Source organism: Talpa europaea (assembly GCF_964194135.1).
Source record: "Talpa europaea genome assembly, chromosome: 10".
Classification (NCBI taxonomy): Eukaryota; Metazoa; Chordata; class Mammalia; order Eulipotyphla; family Talpidae; genus Talpa; species Talpa europaea.
Genome location: NC_140077.1, coordinates 5,323,761 through 5,340,949, shown reverse-complemented (window position 1 = coordinate 5,340,949; position 17,189 = coordinate 5,323,761). Strand labels below are relative to the sequence as shown.

The window sequence follows — 17,189 nt, the reverse complement described above, 5'->3', positions numbered from 1 at the left end:
CATGGATGCAGTGAAGCTGTGGCCTGACCCGCGAGCAGCAGGACATCATCCCTGACCTGGGATGACCAAACAACTTCCTGAGTGGCACTTTCTCCTCCTATAAAGGTGGAGAGAAGGATTGGGGACTTCCATCCTTAAAACTTAGATCTATACCAAACTTCCGCTGAGGAGGAGCCAATATCTTCTCTCTGTTGGAGAATCAATGACAAGCAGAAGCTGTCTACACCCCTAGAGAAGAGAGGAATTCTCCCTGACTCTTTGCGGAAAATCTCCGCGTTCTCCTTTGTTCACAAAGGATGTGCTGGTCAATGGCGCCTGGGAGTCACTTAATCCACAATTAACCCTCTGAGGATACTGCCCATTGTGTGTCCCCCAAAGGGGAGTGTGCAGCTAAATTATGTATCTTTAGAACAACCTCTGGCACTTGCTATGTGGAGGGGTCTGTGCACACACCACGAGGCTCAGGATGTGTCTGCGATAATCCAAGCCCACAGGCCTGGACTCCCTGAGGAGCGGCCCCCAGAGGCGTCACTCTGGAGCAGACTTGTCCCACCTAGAGGAGGCATCTTGGAAACTTGTTTTTCCCAGTTGGGACTGTTCTCAGGAATGCCTTAGTGATGGTAGATATCCTCACTGGAGGGTGTGTTTGAAACATAGAAATAGGCATCTGGTATTTGAAAGCCAATCTTGTGAACAGGGCAGAGCTGTCTGCATGGAGACTGGAAGCAGAGGAGGAAGGAGAGGGCAGGAGCAAAGATTGTCCCTGGTGGGAATTGAATGAGGCTCAGCAAAGTGATAGAAACATTCTGATTCCCAGGAAACCCCCCAGAACCTGCTTGTAGTGGGCAGGGCCTCCTGGCCAGCATCAGAGCCCAGGAAGCAGAGGACCAGCCCCCCGTCATGAGGGCCAATAGCCAGTGACCCCTTTCTCTCCCCTTTGTGCATGCTTTGGCTGCGCAAAGACTCCCCAGCGGCAACTCTGGCAGAAGGTGATGTTTGTTAGGTGATATCCCTGTGGGCTCATTACCCCACTGCATGAACCCCATAGATTCATCTTTGATCCAGAAGACCTGCAGAAGGAGTAAGACATGGGGGTGCTAAAACTCCAGGGCTCCTTCTGCACCAGGCTCCAGGCCTGAATGGGTGTCCCCTCCTTGCATTGTGTCACTGAGATTGGGGAGGAATCCACCTCCAGGGGCATCTCCAAGGAGCTCCAAGAGGTGTCCTATCTCCAGCGTGGCCCTGTGACCCATGCTAGGGACCCACCCCTGTGGTCTTCACCTACCCATGCCAGTCGGGCCAGGCTGTAGCCAGTCCCTGGCTGCACTCGTGGAGAGGTGAATGTAAAACTGCACGGGCAGCCTCCTTGCCTATGTCCTCTCCTGAGGCTTGGTCCCTTCTGTAGGTGGAGGAGCCCTGGGGCTTTAGCCTGTGGGCCTCAGCAGTCCCATCCATCCCTCTGGGCCAGTTGCAGAGAGGTGGGAGGTCAGCTAAACAACCTCAAGTTCTGGCATGTGGGCTTTGGGAAGGAAATTCTGGCGCTCCGCCTTAAGAAACTTTAGCCCCAGAAAAAGGGCAAGAAAACAGTGTCCCCTTACTATGGAGAGCAGTAATATCTGCTCCTTCCTGTGATGAGGCTGACTGGAGGGTATGATGAGAGGTGCTTGACTGCCCAGAGGACACTGGCCATGAGAAAGTCCCCTGAGTCCGGAAGATTCCCGAAACACTTTTGTTCTGCTGTTTTCTGTGGTATGATACTGAGGCTTTTACCCGCTCAACCCCTTCACACCATTTTTTCTCCTTTCCAGATTTCTGGACAACCACCGACACCACAACTACACCAACACCAGGTAACTCCTGCTCCCAGCGTCCTGAGCGCCCTCTCTGCTCCTGGTAACTGTGCTTTGTCCATGGGGAGGTTGAGGTGGATTGTGTCCCTGTGGGTAAAATATCGTCTACTGGAACTTGCTAGAATCCTGTCATACCCTGGTCTTGACAAGAAGCTCTGCATTGCTGCAGGGTCAGGGCCTACACATACACCACGGAGAGCCCCTGGGCCCCAGACTGTCTGTGGGAGACGGTCCTGCTCCTCTTCTTGGGGCTGGACCTCTCTGGGTGAGCGCCCTCCCATAGCACAGGCAGAGCCCGCTCGCTCCTGTGTCGGCCATGGCTGTGTGGTTTCCAATCACTGGCTGCCCCGGCACTCTGACCTCCAGACCTGGAATGTCAGTCACATGTATTTTTCATTTTCCCATGTATGTCTGACCTTTCTCTTTTGTCCCCTGCAGAGACAACAACGACAGGTAATCAACTTCCCTTCCTGAGCTCACTCTCTCCCTGTGGATAATGGTTGGTTTGAACATGATAGTGGGGGGCACTGTGGTGTCCCCCTTATCTGTGTCCCTGGGGCCCAGGTCTCACATCCCTGGGATTTTGTCAGGTTCCTGTCACCCTACACATGTGAGCAAGCCCCGAGCAGGGGCAGGTCTGGCGACACACCCAGCTGGAGGAGCCCCTGGGCGTCCTGTTCTCCCCTTTGGGCAGGTGGGGGCTCTGCTGTTACCAGAGAATCGTGAGACGGGGCAGGAAAGTCAGATGTCCTTGATGTGACGGCGGGAAGTAGGGCATGTCCAGTCACTGGCGGGGCTGGGACTGTTGACCCTAGGAGTCCCCTGACACTGACTGTCAAAAACTCCCATTGATTCAGGACTTTCTCCTGAATGAGCTTCTGAACCCCCAAGCAACCTTTTGTGCCCTTTCGGATCCTGCTTTCCCACACCCTGAACATCAGTTTTCGCCCAATATTTTGATACCGGGACGAGGTTTGCTGCCTGTAATCTGTTAGTCAGTACCTGTTCCCTGACTGTTCACCCCCTTGGGGCTCAGGGGATCCCCCTACAGCTGAGCCTCCATAGACAGAGAAGCACAGGAATATCAGCTCCTTTCCTGTGATGAGGTGACCCTGGGCAAGATGGGAGGTGACTGGCTGCCTGGGCCGCTTTGGCCATGGGGAAGTGCCCTGAGTCTGGGGGGGACCCCAGAAAGCTTTGTTCTGCTTTCTTATGATGTGATACTGGGGCTTTCATTCCCTGGCTCTGTTGATCCAGTTTTTTCCCCTTTGCAGACTACTGGACGACCACCTACACCACAACTACACCAACACCAGGTAACTCCTGCTCCCAGCGTCCTGAGCGCCCTCTCTGCTCCTGGTAACTGTGCTTTGTCCATGGGGAGGTTGAGGTGGATTGTGTCCCTTTGGGTATAATATCGTCTACTGGAACTTGCTAGAATCCTGTCATACCCTGGTCTTGACAAGAAGCTCTGCATTGCTGCAGGGTCAGGGCCTACACATATACCACAGAGGCCCCCTGGGCCCCAGACTGGCTGTGGGAGATGGTCCTGCTCCCCTTCTTGGGGCTGGACCTCCCTGGGTGAGCGCTCTCCCACAGCACAGGCAGAGCCGGCTCGCTCCTGTGTCGGCCATGACTGTGGCGTTTGCAATCATTGGCTGCCCCGGCACTCTGGCCTTGAGAAGGCCTTGGACCTGGGGTGTCAAACGAGTGCTGTGTTTTCCCTTTTCCCTTGTTGTGTTTCTGACTTTCTCTCTGTCTCCTCCAGATTGGTTCACCACGTCCACCACAGAGAGAGCATCTGTAGGAGGTAATCACCCCACCTTCCTGGGCTCGGTCTCTCCCTGTGGATAGTGGTTGGTTTGAACATGATAGTGGGGGATGCTCTGGTGTCCCCCTAACCTGTGTCCCCGGGGCCCTGGTCTCACATCCTTGGGATTTCGTCAGGTTCCTGTCACACTGTGCATGAGAACATGCTCCTGGGCTTGAGCCATCTGAGGTGTGGCAGAAGAATGTCGGTTCTCTCCCTTTGATGAGAGGGTCACGTTGAGCCCCTTCCCGGGGTCTGTGAAGAGACTCTCTGAGGCTGGCATGGCCTTCCCCACACTGTGGGCTTGTTGGGGTGTCTGTGTATTACTAGGGAATCCTGAGACATGCTGGAAAGTCGGTTCTCACTGCGCAGGATGAAATGAAATACGGGATTGTCACGATTCTAACTGGGGTGGGAATGTTGACCCTGAGGAAGACCCCAGGCCTGGAAACTGTCAAAGTCCCTTTTATTTCAGCATAACTCCTAAATGTGCAACTGACCCCCACAACCCTTCTTTTGTACCCCTTCCAGATCCTTGGTTTACCACATACTGGCCCTCAGGGACAGGTAACCCTGCACCCGTCCCAGGACTCGCCCTTTGCTTGCAGACACATTTGGTCGGGAGGGACATGGGGGTGACCCTGTCATGGCTTCTCTGTGTCCCTGGGTCAGGGTCTCCTGTCTGGTGGGGCTTTGTCTGATCCCGTCTTCCTGCTTGTCCACAGCACCCAGGTGCTGCCTGGTCTGTAACTGCAACTCCCACACAGAGGACCCCCGGGTGTCCCCGGTTCTGGCGGGAGGCGTCTTCCAGTTGCATGGGGTGTGGGTGCCTCTCCTGGGGCTTGGGCCACCTGGGATGTGGCAAAGAATGTCGTTTCTCTCTCTTTGATGAGAGGGCCGCGTGCGGCCTCCTCCCGGGGTCTGTGAGGAGCCTCCCAGCGCCTGGCACCGCCTTGGTCTCACTGGGTTCCCTTGTGCCCTCCTGCAGAGAACCCATCAGGTCTGTCCCTGAGGCTGGTGAACGGAGGGGACCGCTGTCAGGGCCGCGTGGAGGTGCTGTACCGCGGCTCCTGGGGCACCGTGTGTGACGACGCCTGGGACATCAACGACGCCAACGTGGTGTGCAGGCAGCTGGGCTGTGGCTGGGCCGTGTCAGCCCCAGGAATGGCCACATTTGGTCAAGGCTCGGGCCAGATAGTCCTGGACGACGTGAACTGCCTGGGACACGAGTCCTACCTGTGGAACTGCCGCCACCAAGGCTGGAACTCACACAACTGTGCACATAGCGAGGACGCCGGCGTCATCTGCTCAGGTGGGCCTCAGACCCCATGATCTGTCCAGGTGATCCTGACAGAGAGCAAACTCCCAATCCAGGGGCTCGCACAGGACCCTTGGAGATTTCACTTACCCACACGGGCACCAGGGACAGCTTGCGCTGAGGTCCATCTCCAGTGTTAAGGAGAGCAGCCCCAACCCCATATTGGCCACAGTGAGCCCAGCAGACTTAGAGCAGCAGTGGCAGAGTGGGGAGCCACTGTTCTGCGGGCATAACCCATGAGCTGTGTCCTCCAAGCAGGATCTGTGGCTCAGTCACTGCCCTGTCATGGGATCTTTCAGGGCCACCTTGTGGGATGTGATTGGAGGAAAGTCCCCGTCAGCCTTGATGCAAGTGCTGATTGGAGACTCTAGACGCCGATTCAGGGCACAGGACTGGGGAGTCCACTGTGAGGAGTGTCGTGGCTCAGTGAGCCAGCGCCTAGATGAAGGAGGCAGGTGTTGGGGGGAAGCTGACGGGCAGCTGGCATGGGCTGGCCTGGCTCCTCTGCACACACCTGGGCACCCCGACCAGACTAGCATTGCCCCAGGTTGCTGGACAGGCCTCCTTGCTCACGGTGCAGGGGTCATTCTTGTTGCCCACGTGGGGTCCTGAGGCACAGGCCAGAGTGACTTGTCCCAGACATGACAGTGACCCCTGCATGGAACCTCATCCCCACCCAGCCAGGAGCAGGGGCCTGGGCAAGGGGTGCATCTCCCAGAGAACTGAGGACGAAAGTTGGGCCTGGGTGTCCTTTCTGAGGACTCAGGAAAAGCACAGATCCCCATGTGTTTGTGGGGGTCCTCCCTTTTAATGCAAGAGCCCACAATGCCCTGCCTGACTCTGCTTCTCTCTCCCCAGCGGCTCAGCATTCCACGGCGTGGCCAGGTGAGTCCCAGGTGCTTCCCGGAGGTCTCTCCCACCCACTGCTTTTCTCCCCACTCTGGGGGAGCCAAGCTGCTTGCTGACCTTGGGGCAATTTCCCGTGGGGTCTCTGCTCTACCCCCTGCTGCCTCTTAATTGGACTTGGGAGGCCCCAGAGGCCCCTTGCCAGTGCTTGCTCAATATTTTGAGACCTTGACTGCTTTAGCTCCGGTAGATTTTTAGAAGTTGATACCTGTTCCCTGACTTGTTACCCCACGGCCTTGGGGGCAGATCCCTCATCGGAGCCCCCAGAGACTGCAGACAGGGAAATCTGCTTCTCTCCCTGTGATGAGGTGACCCCGGCATGGTTGGAGGTGACTGGTGCCTGAGAATGTGGCTATTGGCCAGTGCCCAGGCCTGGAGGGGACCCAGACTTTTGTCTGCCGTTGTCTGTGATATGATAGGAAGCTTTCACCCCGACTCTCCTTGACCCTGTGTTTTGCCCCTTCCAGACTACTGGACGAGCCCTGACACCTCAAGTGCACCCATACCAGGTAAATACTGTCCCCCATGTCCTGAGCTCCCTCTCTGCCCTGGTAATATATTTCACCATGAGGAGGCTGAGGTGGCTTGTGTCCTGAAGGTAAAATCTCACCTTCTCCTGGATCCTGCTAGATCCTGCTCTTGACAATAATCTCTGAATGCCTCAGGCTCAGGCCTACACATATACCGTGGAGAACCCCTGTGTCCCAGACTGGCGTGGGAGACGGTCCTGCTCCCCCTCCTGGTTTGGACCTCCCTGGGCGAGCGCCCTCCCACAGCACAGGCAGAGCCCACTCACTCCTGTGTCGGCCATGGCTGTGGCGTTTGCGATCACTGGCTGCCCCGGCGCTCTGGCCTTGAGAAGGCCTTGGACCTGGGGTGTCAAACGAGCGCTGTGTTTTTCCTTTTCCCTTGTTGTGTTTCTGACTTTCTCTCTGTCTCCTCCAGATTGGTTCACCACTGCCTTACCTGAGACATCAACAGCAGCGGGTAATGGACCTCCCCTCTTGGGATCAGTCTCTATATGTGGATGAAGGTTGTTTTGAAAATGATAGTGGGGGACACTGTGGTGTCCCCCTTATCTGTGTCCCAAGGCCCAGGTCTCACCATCTCCTGGAGGTTTGTCAGACTCCTATTGCCCTGCACAGGTGAACATGCCCCGGAGCAGGTGCAGGTCTCGCTGACACTCAGCCTGAGGATGCCCTAATCCTACTCCACACTGTGGGCATGTTGGGGTTTTGGTCTGTTACTAGGGAATCCTGAGACATGCTGGGAAAGTCGGTTCTCACTGCGCAGGATGAAATGAAATACGGATGGTCATGTCTCTAACTGGGGTGGGAATGTTGACCAACGTAGACCCCAGGCCTGGAAACTGTCAAAGTCCCTTTTATTTCAGCTTAACTCCTGAATGTGCAACTGACCCCCACAACCCTTCTTTTGTACCCCTTCCAGATCCTTGGTTTACCACATACTGGCCCTCAGGGACAGGTAACTCTGCACCCGTCCCCAGGACTCGCCCTTTGCCTGCAGACACATTTGGTCGGGAGGGACACGGTGGTGACCCTGTCTTGGCTTCTCTGTGTCCGTGGGTCAGGGTCTCCTGTCAGGTGGGCCTTTTTCAACCCCGTCTTGTCGCTTGTCCACAGCTCCCGAGTGGTGCCTGGTTTGTAACTGCAACTCCCACACAGATGCCCCCCAGCTGTCCCTGGTTCTGGCGGGAGGCATCCTCCAGTTGCATGGGGTGTGGGTGCCTCTCCTGGGGCTTGGGCCACCTGAGATGTGGCGGAAGAATGTTGTTTCTCTCTCTTTGATGAGAGGGCCGCGTGCGGCCTCCTCCCGGGGTCTGTGAGGAGCCTCCCAGCGCCTGGCACCGCCTTGGTCTCACTGGGTTCCCTTGTGCCCTCCTGCAGAGAGCCCATCGGCCCTGGCCCTGAGGCTGGTGAACGGAGGGGACCGCTGTCAGGGCCGCGTGGAGGTGCTGTACCGCGGCTCCTGGGGCACCGTGTGTGACGACTCCTGGGACCTCAACGACGCCAACGTGGTGTGCAGGCAGCTGGGCTGTGGATGGGCCGTGTCAGCCCCAGGAATGGCCACATTCGGTCAAGGCTTGGGCCAGATAGTCCTGGATGACGTGAACTGCCTGGGCCACGAGTCCTACCTGTGGAACTGCCGCCACCGAGGCTGGAACTCACACAACTGTGCACATAGCGAGGACGCCGGCGTCATCTGCTCAGGTGGGCCTCAGACCCCATGACCTGTCCAGGTGATCCTGACAGAGAGCAAACTCCCAATCCAGGGGCTCGCACAGGACCCTTGGAGATTTCACTTACCCACACGGGCACCAGGGACAGCTTGCGCTGAGGTCCATCTCCAGTGTTAAGGAGAGCAGCCCCCAAACCCAGTTTGGCCACAGTGAGCCCAGCAGACTTAGAGCAGCAGTGGCAGAGTGGGGAGCCACTGTTCTGCGGGCATAACCCATGAGCTGTGTCCTCCAAGCAGGATCTGTGGCTCAATCACTGCCCTGTCATGGGGTCCTTCAGGGGCCACCTTGTGGGATGTGATTGGAGGAAAATTCCCATCAGCCTTGTTGCTAGTGCTGATTGGAGACTCTAGACGCCAATTCAGGGCACAGGACTGGGGAGTCCACTGTGAGGAGGCCCTGAGCTCAGTGAGCAAGCGCCTAGATGAAGGAGGCAGGTGCTGGGGGGAAGCTGATGGGCAGCTGGCATGGGCTGGCCTGGCTCCTCTGCACACACCTGGGCACCCCGACCAGACTAGCATTGCCCCAGGTTGCTGGACAGGCCTCCTTGCTCACGGTGCAGGGGTCATTCTTGTTGCCCATGTGGGCACAGGCCAGAGTGACTTGTCCCAGACATGACAGTGACCCCTGCATGGAACCTCATCCTCACCCACCCAGGAGCAGGGGCCTGGGCCAGGGGTGCATCTCCCAGAGAACTGAGGACGAAAGGTGGGCCTTGGGGTGTCCTTTCTGAGGACTCAGGAGAAACACAGATCCCCATGTGTTTGTGGGGCTCCTCCTTTTGAACGCAAGAGCCCACAATGCCCTGCCTGACTCTGCTTCTCTCTCCCCAGCGGCTCAGCATTCCACGGCGTGGCCAGGTGAGTCCCAGGTGCTTCCCGGAGGTCTCTCCCACCCACTGCTTTTCTCCCCACTCTGGGGGAGCCAAGCTGCTTGCTGACCTTGGACAGTTTCCCGTGGGGTCTCTGCTCTACCCCCTGCTGCCTCTTAACTGGACTTGGGAGGCCCCAGAGGCCCCTTGCCAGTGCTTGCTCCATGTTTTGAGACCTTGTCCAGCTATAGCTCCTGTATATTTTTAGAAGTTGATACCTGTTCCCTGACTTGTTACCCCATGGCCTTGGGGGCAGATCCCTCATCTGAGCCTCCTGAGACTGCAGACAGGATATCTGCTTCTCTCCCTGTGATGAGGTGACCCCGGCATGGTTGGAGGTGACTGGTGCCTGAGAAATGGGGCTATCGGCCAGTGCCCAGGCCTGGAGGGGACCCAGACTTTTGTCTGCCGTTGTCTGTGATATGATAGGAAGCTTTCACCCCGACTCTCCTTGACCCCGTTTTTGGCCCCTTCCAGACTACTGGACGAGCCCTGACACCTCAAGTGCACCCATACCAGGTAAATACTGTCCCCCATGTCCTGAGCTCCCTCTCTGCCCTGGTAATATGTTTCACCATGAGGAGGCTGAGGTGGCTTTTGTCCTGAAGGTAAAATCTCACCTTCTCCTGGATCCTGCTAGATCCTGCTCTTGACAATAATCTCTGAATGCCTCAGGCTCAGGCCTACACATATACCGTGGAGAACCCCAGTGTCCCAGACTGGCGTGGGAGACGGTCCTGCTCCCCCTCCTGGTTTGGACCTCCCTGGGCGAGCGCCCTCCCACAGCACAGGCAGAGGCACTCACTCCTGTGTCGGCCATGGCTGTGGCGTTTGCAATCACTGGCTGCCCCGGCGCTCTGGCCTTGAGAAGGCCTTGGACCTGGGGTGTCAAACGAGCGCTGTGTTTTTCCTTTTCCCTTGTTGTGTTTCTGACTTTCTCTCTGTCTCCTCCAGATTGGTTCACCACTGCCTTACCTGAGACATCAACAGCAGCGGGTAATGAACCTCCCCTCTTGGGATCAGTCTCTATATGTGGATGAAGGTTGTTTTGAAAATGATAGTGGGGGACACTGTGGTGTCCCCCTTATCTGTGTCCCAAGGCCCAGGTCTCACCATCTCCTGGAGGTTTGTCAGACTCCTATTGCCCTGCACAGGTGAACATGCCCCTGAGCAGGTGCAGGTCTCGCTGACACTCAGCCTGAGGATGCCCTAATCCTACTCCACACTGTGGGCATGTTGGGGTGTCTGTGTATTACTAGGGAATCCTGAGACATGCTGGAAAGTCAGTTCTCACTGCACAGGATGAAATGAAACACGGGATGGTCACGTCTCTAACTGGGGTGGGAATGTTGACCAGACGTAGACCCCAGGCCTGGAAACTGTCAAAGTCTCTTTTATTTCAGCTTAACTCCTGAATGTGCAACTGACCCCCACAACCCTTCTTTTGTACCCCTTGTAGATCCTTGGTTTACCACATACTGGCCCTCAGGGACAGGTAACCCTGCACCCGTCCCCAGGACTCGCCCTTTGCCTGCAGACACATTTGGTCGGGAGGGACATGGGGGTGACCCTGTCCTGGCTTCTCTGTGTCCCTGGGTCAGGGTCTCCTGTCTGGTGGGGCTTTGTCTGATCCCATCTTCCCGCTTGTCCACAGCTTCCAGGTAGTGCCTGGTTTGTAACTGCAACTCCCACACAGAGGCCCCCCGGGTGTCCCCGATTCTGGCGGGAGGCGTCTTCCAGTTGCATGGGGTGTGGGTGCCTCTCCTGGGGCTTGGGCCACCTGGGATGTGGCGGAAGAATGTTGTTTCTCTCTCTTTGATGAGAGGGCCGCGTGCGGCCTCCTCCCGGGGTCTGTTAGGAGCCTCCCTGCGCCTGGCACCGCTCTGGTCTCACTGGGTTCCCTTGTGCCCTCCTGCAGAGAGCCCATCGGCCCTGGCCCTGAGGCTGGTGAACGGAGGGGACCGCTGTCAGGGCCGCGTGGAGGTGCTGTACCGCGGCTCCTGGGGCACCGTGTGTGACGACTCCTGGGACCTCAACGACGCCAACGTGGTGTGCAGGCAGCTGGGCTGTGGCTGGGCTGTGTCAGCCCCAGGAATGGCCACGTTTGGTCAAGGCTCAGGCCAGATAGTCCTGGATGACGTGAACTGCCTGGGCCACGAGTCCTACCTGTGGAACTGCCGCCACCCAGGCTGGAACTCACACAACTGTGCACATAGCGAGGACGCCGGCGTCATCTGCTCAGGTGGGCCTCAGACCCCATGACCTGTCCAGGTGATCCTGAGAGAGAGCAAACTCCCAATCCAGGGGCTCGCACAGGACCCTCAGAATATTCAGATACCCACACGGGCACCAGAGGACAGCTTGCGCTGAAGTCCATCTCCAGTGTTAAGGAGAGCAGCCCCATCCCCAGTTTGGCCAACAGCGAGCCCAATAGCCTTAGAGCAGATGTAGCAGAGAGTGGGAGGCCCTGTTCTATGGGCATAACCTGCCCCATGTGTCCTCCAAGAAGGATCTGTGGCTCAGTTACTGCCCTGTCACAGTTCCTTCAGGGGCTTCCTGTGGAATGTGATTGGAGTAAAGTCCCCATCAGCCTTGATGCAAGTGCTGATTGGAGACTCTAGACGCCGATTCAGGGCACAGGAATGGGGTGTCCACTGTGAGGAGTGTCCTGAGCTCAGTGAACCTGCACTGAGACAAGGGAGGCAGGTGCTTGGGGGAGGCTGACGGGCAGCTGGCATGGGCTGGCGTGGGTCTTCTGCACAAACCTGGGCACCCCGACCAGACTAGCATTGCCCCAGGTTGCTGGACAGGCCTGCTCGCTCACGGTGCAGGGGTCATTCTTGGTGCCCCGTGGGGTCCCGAGGCACAGGCCAGAGTGCCTTGTCCCAGACATGACAGTGACCCCTGCATGGAACCTCATCCTCACCCAGCCGGAGCAGGGGCCTGGGCCAGGGGTGCATCTCCCAGAAAACTGAGGACGAAAGTGGGCCTTGGGGTGTCCTTTCTGAGGACTCAGGAGCACAGATGCCCATGTGTTTGTGGGGCTCCTCCCTTTGAACACAAGAGCCCACAATGCCCTGCCTGACTCTGCTTCTCTCTCCCCAGCGGCTCAGCATTCCACGGCGAGGCCAGGTGAGTCCCAGGTGCTTCCCGGATGTCTCTCCCACCCACTGCTTTTCTCCCCACCCTGATCGAGCCAAGCTGCTTGCTGACCTTGGACAGTTTCCCGTGGGGTCTCTGCTCTACCCCCAGCTGCCTCTTATCTAGACTTGGGAGACCCTAGATGCCCCTCCCCATCATTTTTCTGTTTTCACCCAATATTTTGATACCACGACCAACTTTAGCTGCCTGTAGGTCTGTAGCAATTTCTCCCTATTCCATGCACTTGTTCACCACATGGGGCTCAGGGATATCCCCCTATATCTGAGTCCCCTTAGACACTGAAGCACAGAAATATCTGCTCCTTTCCCCGTGATGAGGTGACCCCCTGGGCATGTTCGGATGTGGTGAGGGAAGTTTGTCACGAGGATCCTTGAGTCTAGAGGGATTTCTAAAATGTTTTTTCTTTTCTTTTTTTTTTTTTTTTTTGGTCATATGTTACTGACACTTTCACCTCTCGTCCCTGATTTTCCCCCTTTGACGATCACCTACACCGCGGCTACCACACCAGGTAACTCCTGCTCCCAGCATCCTGAGCGCCCTCTCTGCTCCTGGTACCTGTGCTTTGACCATGGGGAGTTAGAGGAGCTTTATGTCCCTGTGTGTTAACCCTCCTCACCTCCTGGAGTTGCTCGAATCCTTTCATACCCTGCTCTTGACAGCAAGCTCTGAATTGCTGCAGGGTCAGGCCCTAAAACTGTACCATGGAGACCCACCTGGGTCCTCAACTGGCTGTGGGAGACGGTCCTGCTTCCCCTCCTGGTTTGGACCTCCCTGGGCGAGCGCCTTCCCCCAGCACAGGCAGAGCCATTCACTCCTGTGTCGGCCATGGCTGTGGCGTTTGCAATCACTGGCTGCCCTGGCCCTCTGGCCTTGAGAAGGCTTTGGACCTGGGGTGTCAAACGCGCGCTGTGTTTTTCCTTTTCCCTTGTTGTGTTTCTGACTTTCTCTTCTGTCTCCTCCAGATTGGTTCACCACCTTTTGGCCTGAGTTATCAACAACAGGTAAGGAACCCTCCCTCACGGGGCTCTCCTCCCCCTTGTGTGTAAAGGTTGGTTTGAATACGAAGTGGGGGGCTGCTGTAGTGTCCCCCTTACCTGTGTCCATGGGGCCCAGGTCTCAATATCTCAGAGACTTGCTCAGATTCCACTCCCCTGCACATGTGAACAAGCCCTCAGCAGGGGCAGGTCTGGTGACACCCCAGCTTGGAGGTGCCCCTCAGAGTCCTGTTCTCCTCTTGAGGCAGGTTGGGGTGTTCTTTGTGGTGAATATATGTAGACAGGAGAGAAAACTCATCTTACTCCCTCAGTCCTCACTGACAGTGGTCATATATCAGCTGTCATTCATTCCCTGTGAAGAGAGACCTGGCGATACCAGGTCACGGTCACAGTTCCAAGGAATGTGAGCTGCTGGCGCATCCTGAACAGGGAGCAGCACTTGGCCTGTGAACTAAGCTAGTTGTCTCCCTTGGGACAGATTCAGGTTTGGCCCTGAGGCTGGTGAACGGAGGGGACCGCTGTCAGGGCCGCGTGGAGGTGCTGTACCGCGGCTCCTGGGGCACCGTGTGTGACGACGCCTGGGACATCAACGACGCCAACGTGGTGTGCAGGCAGCTGGGCTGTGGCTGGGCCGTGTCAGCCCCAGGAGGGGCCAGGTTCGATCAGGGCTCAGGCCAGATAGTCATGGATGACGTGAACTGCACCGGCCACGAGTCCCGCCTGTGGAACTGCCGCCACCGAGGCTGGAACTCACACAACTGCGGGCACCATGAGGACGCCAGCGTCATCTGCTCAGGTGGGCCTCAAGATTTAGGGCCTCCCCCCTTTAGGTGTATCTTCAACCAGAGAAATCTTTTTACGCGTGTGCTGCAAGGGTTGTCTTCGTCTCGTGATTTCCTGGTGTCTTAGCTCCCCTCCAAGATCGGTCCTAATTTGTGTCTGCCTAATGACTGGATGGTCAGTGCGGAAATGGCCCAACTGACTTACCCCTTAGCCTGAGTGGTGATGGAGCATTCATGTTAGGGCCGAGGGAGGAATGTCTCTGAGTGGAGCTGGGAAGGTGGTGTTGGCGGGGGTGAGCTGGGCCGGGTGACCAGAGGCTGCAGGGAAACAGGACCCTCTGGCTCTGCATCGAGATTGCTGAGCGCGGCAGAGGCTCTGAGGCTGGCCAGGGAAGGCCTGTCATTGTCTCTGGGGGAGGCTGAGGATCACACAGGGCTCAGCCTGCACTGGGACACCCCAGTTGTGTTGAATCAGAGGGGTGCTCACTGCTGGAAGGGAGATGGCAGATTTTGGGTGACCTTGGTGGCCACTGCAGGCACTGAGCTCCTCACCTTGACTTTGACAGTACATGGGTGGGGGGAGCCAACCACTCCCCTGGAGCATCATCCAGGTTTGTGGATGACCACCAAAGTCTCCCTGACAGCACCAGCCCACCTGGGCCCTGAGCCACACGCTTTCCACCCCCGTCCTTCCAGTGGCGCCAGGGCCTTTGCTGTGCCTGACGTGACTTCTTTCTCCCACAGCTGCCAGGCCCCCGTCCACGACCAGCCCAGGTGAGTCCTGTGCCCCTATTCCTGGTGATGCCAGTGTCCCTGCTACTAATACCCCCACCCCACTTCTTTCGGTAGGGACTTGGCATTTCTGTACCTCGTCCCACCAACGGCCATGACTTTAGGCATCTGTGCCCCACTGGTCTGGGTCTGGGTCTGCAGGCTCGCAGGCGACCAGCGTGCTCAGGCTGCTCAGGCCACCAATGCTGCCGTGACAGAGGCGGCCTCTGTCCTAGGCTCAGCTCGGATTTCACCCAGAGCCTCTGTTCTGTGTGAGGAGAGATGTTTCTTGTCCTATGTAGCAGGCAGAACTAAGGGGTGCTCTCCCCCAGGACACCCTAACTGGAGAGGGTTGGGATGGCTCTTGAGGGCTTCCCCACCTCAACGTCCTGGTTTTGATTCAGTAAAAACTCACGATGGCCCCTTCTGCTCCAGCCCCCGCAGCTCTCGGCCGCTCTGTCCCTCATCTGGGTTGTGCTCTCCAGGGTCCAGCTAGCCGCCCCCTCCTTCTAATCCTGCTTTGTCTTCTCTGTAGCTTGGGGGAACTCAACCAATCCTTCCAACATTAAGCGTCACTTTCCACCTGGGGTGCACACCTGTGTGTGCACTGCTGATTCTGGGAGCTCCACCTTAACTCATTGTGGAAACTCCCACCTGCTTCCCTGTGGTTCTCTCAGGAGGGCCTAGTGGGGTGTGAGGTTCCCACTCCTGCATCCTCACCAGACTGTCAGCTACTCTGTGCCCCCCGTGGCCTTCCTAGTGTTCAGAGGCACCACCTTGCTGTGGTTTAGACGTGCACTTCCCTGCTGCCTCAGGATGTGGCTTCTTGCATGTCCTGGTGGCCTGAGTGTCCCCTCTATAGAGAACCAGGACGTGGAACTGTAGAGTCCAGGGGCCCTGACTGAGCCCTGGAGCAGCTCACAGGCTGGTGAGGCAGGAGGGTTTGAACGTGGCAGGAGTAAGTGCTGAGTAGAAAAGGAGTCTTGGGATAGGCCTCAGGTTTTGTGGATGGGGTCCTCGGGACTGGGGAACATGGAAGGTGGGGTATCCAACCAGCATGTCCAGTTGCTCCTTGTGTCTCCGGTGCCTTCTACCCATGCTGAGGACTCCGTGGTCAATGCCAATGACCTGATGGCTTCTGGCCTTCCCTCACCACAAGGCTGGGCTGGGCCTTTGATAGTCTGGTCTTCGTGGGCACCATCATGGAGCAGGCAGAGCTCAGCCCACATGCAAATGGGTCGAGAACAGCCCAGGGATAAGGAAGGGTCATGAGCAGGCTTCAGGGAGGCCTGTTGCTCAAGGTCATGACCCTGCACCCCCAGGTCTTGTCCCTGCAAGAATGCTGACTCTCACCCTGACCTCAGGGGCTCTTGCTTCAGAACATACAGAGAGATGAACTGTCATGTCCCTTCCAGGATCTGATTCTGCCCTGGCCCTGAGGCTGGTCAATGGAAGTGACCGCTGTGAGGGCCGCGTGGAGGTGCTGTACCGTGGCTCCTGGGGCACCGTGTGTGACGACGACTGGGACATTAATGATGCCAATGTGGTGTGCAGGCAGCTGGGCTGTGGCTGGGCTGTGTCAGCCCCAGCAAGGGCCTGGTACGGTCAGGGCTCGGGCCAGATAGTCATGGATGACGTGAACTGCACCGGCCACGAGTCCCGCCTGTGGAACTGCCGCCACCGAGGCTGGAACTCACACAACTGCGGGCACCATGAGGACGCCAGCGTCATCTGCTCAGGTGGGCCTCAAGATTTAGGGCCTCCCCCCTTTAGGTGTATCTTCAACCAGAGAAATCTTTTCATGCGTGTGCTGCAAGGGTTGTTTTCGTCTCGTGATTTCCTGGTGTCTTAGCTCCCCTCCAAGATCGGTCCTAATTTGTGTCTGCCTAATGACTGGATGGTCAGTGCGGAAATGACCCAACTGACTTACCCCTTAGCCTGAGTGGTGATGGAGCATTCATGTTAGGGCCGAGGCAGGAATGTCTCTGAGTGGAGCTGGGAAGGCGGTGTTGGCGGGGGTGAGCTGGGTATGCCCGGCCCATGACCAGAGGCTGCAGGGAAACAGGACCCTCTGGCTCTGAATCGAGATTGCTGAGCGCGGCCGAGGCTCCGAGTCTGGCCAGGGAAGACCTGTCGTTGTCCCTGGGAGAGGCTGAGGATCACACAGGGCTCAACCTGTACTAGGACACCCCAGTTGTGTTGAATCAGAGGGGTGCTCACTGCTGGAAGGGAGTTGGCAGGTTTTGGGTGACCTCGGTTGCCACTGCAGGCACCGAGCTCTTCACCTTGACTTTGACAGTACGTGGGTGGTGGGAGCCAACACCTCTTACCTGAAGCATCATCCAGGCGGGTGGATGCCCAGCGCAGCCTCCCTGTCAGGCACCAGCCCTCCTGGCCCTCGAGCCACATGCTTCCCCCCCCACCCCCCCGTCCTTCCAGTGGCGCCAGGGTCTTTGCTGTGCCTGAT

The 17,189-nt window shown here is 57.3% G+C and overlaps 1 protein-coding gene across 1 annotated transcript in view; it reads left to right on the top strand.

The window, feature by feature from the left end:
• LOC311178162 (scavenger receptor cysteine-rich domain-containing protein DMBT1-like) overlaps positions 1 to 17,189 on the top strand; it is a gene marked incomplete at both ends in the record, with an annotated part of 49,486 nt that overhangs the window by 13,634 nt on the left and 18,663 nt on the right. Inside the window, 12 exon segments of the mRNA XM_084244538.1 lie at positions 1,809 to 1,850; positions 2,020 to 2,115; positions 2,289 to 2,303; positions 3,125 to 3,166; positions 4,386 to 4,402; positions 4,649 to 4,972; positions 7,732 to 8,115; positions 10,871 to 11,254; positions 13,599 to 13,618; positions 13,620 to 13,999; positions 16,111 to 16,125; positions 16,127 to 16,527. Of these exon segments, the coding sequence (XP_084100664.1) occupies positions 1,809 to 1,850; positions 2,020 to 2,115; positions 2,289 to 2,303; positions 3,125 to 3,166; positions 4,386 to 4,402; positions 4,649 to 4,972; positions 7,732 to 8,115; positions 10,871 to 11,254; positions 13,599 to 13,618; positions 13,620 to 13,999; positions 16,111 to 16,125; positions 16,127 to 16,527 (2,120 nt within the window).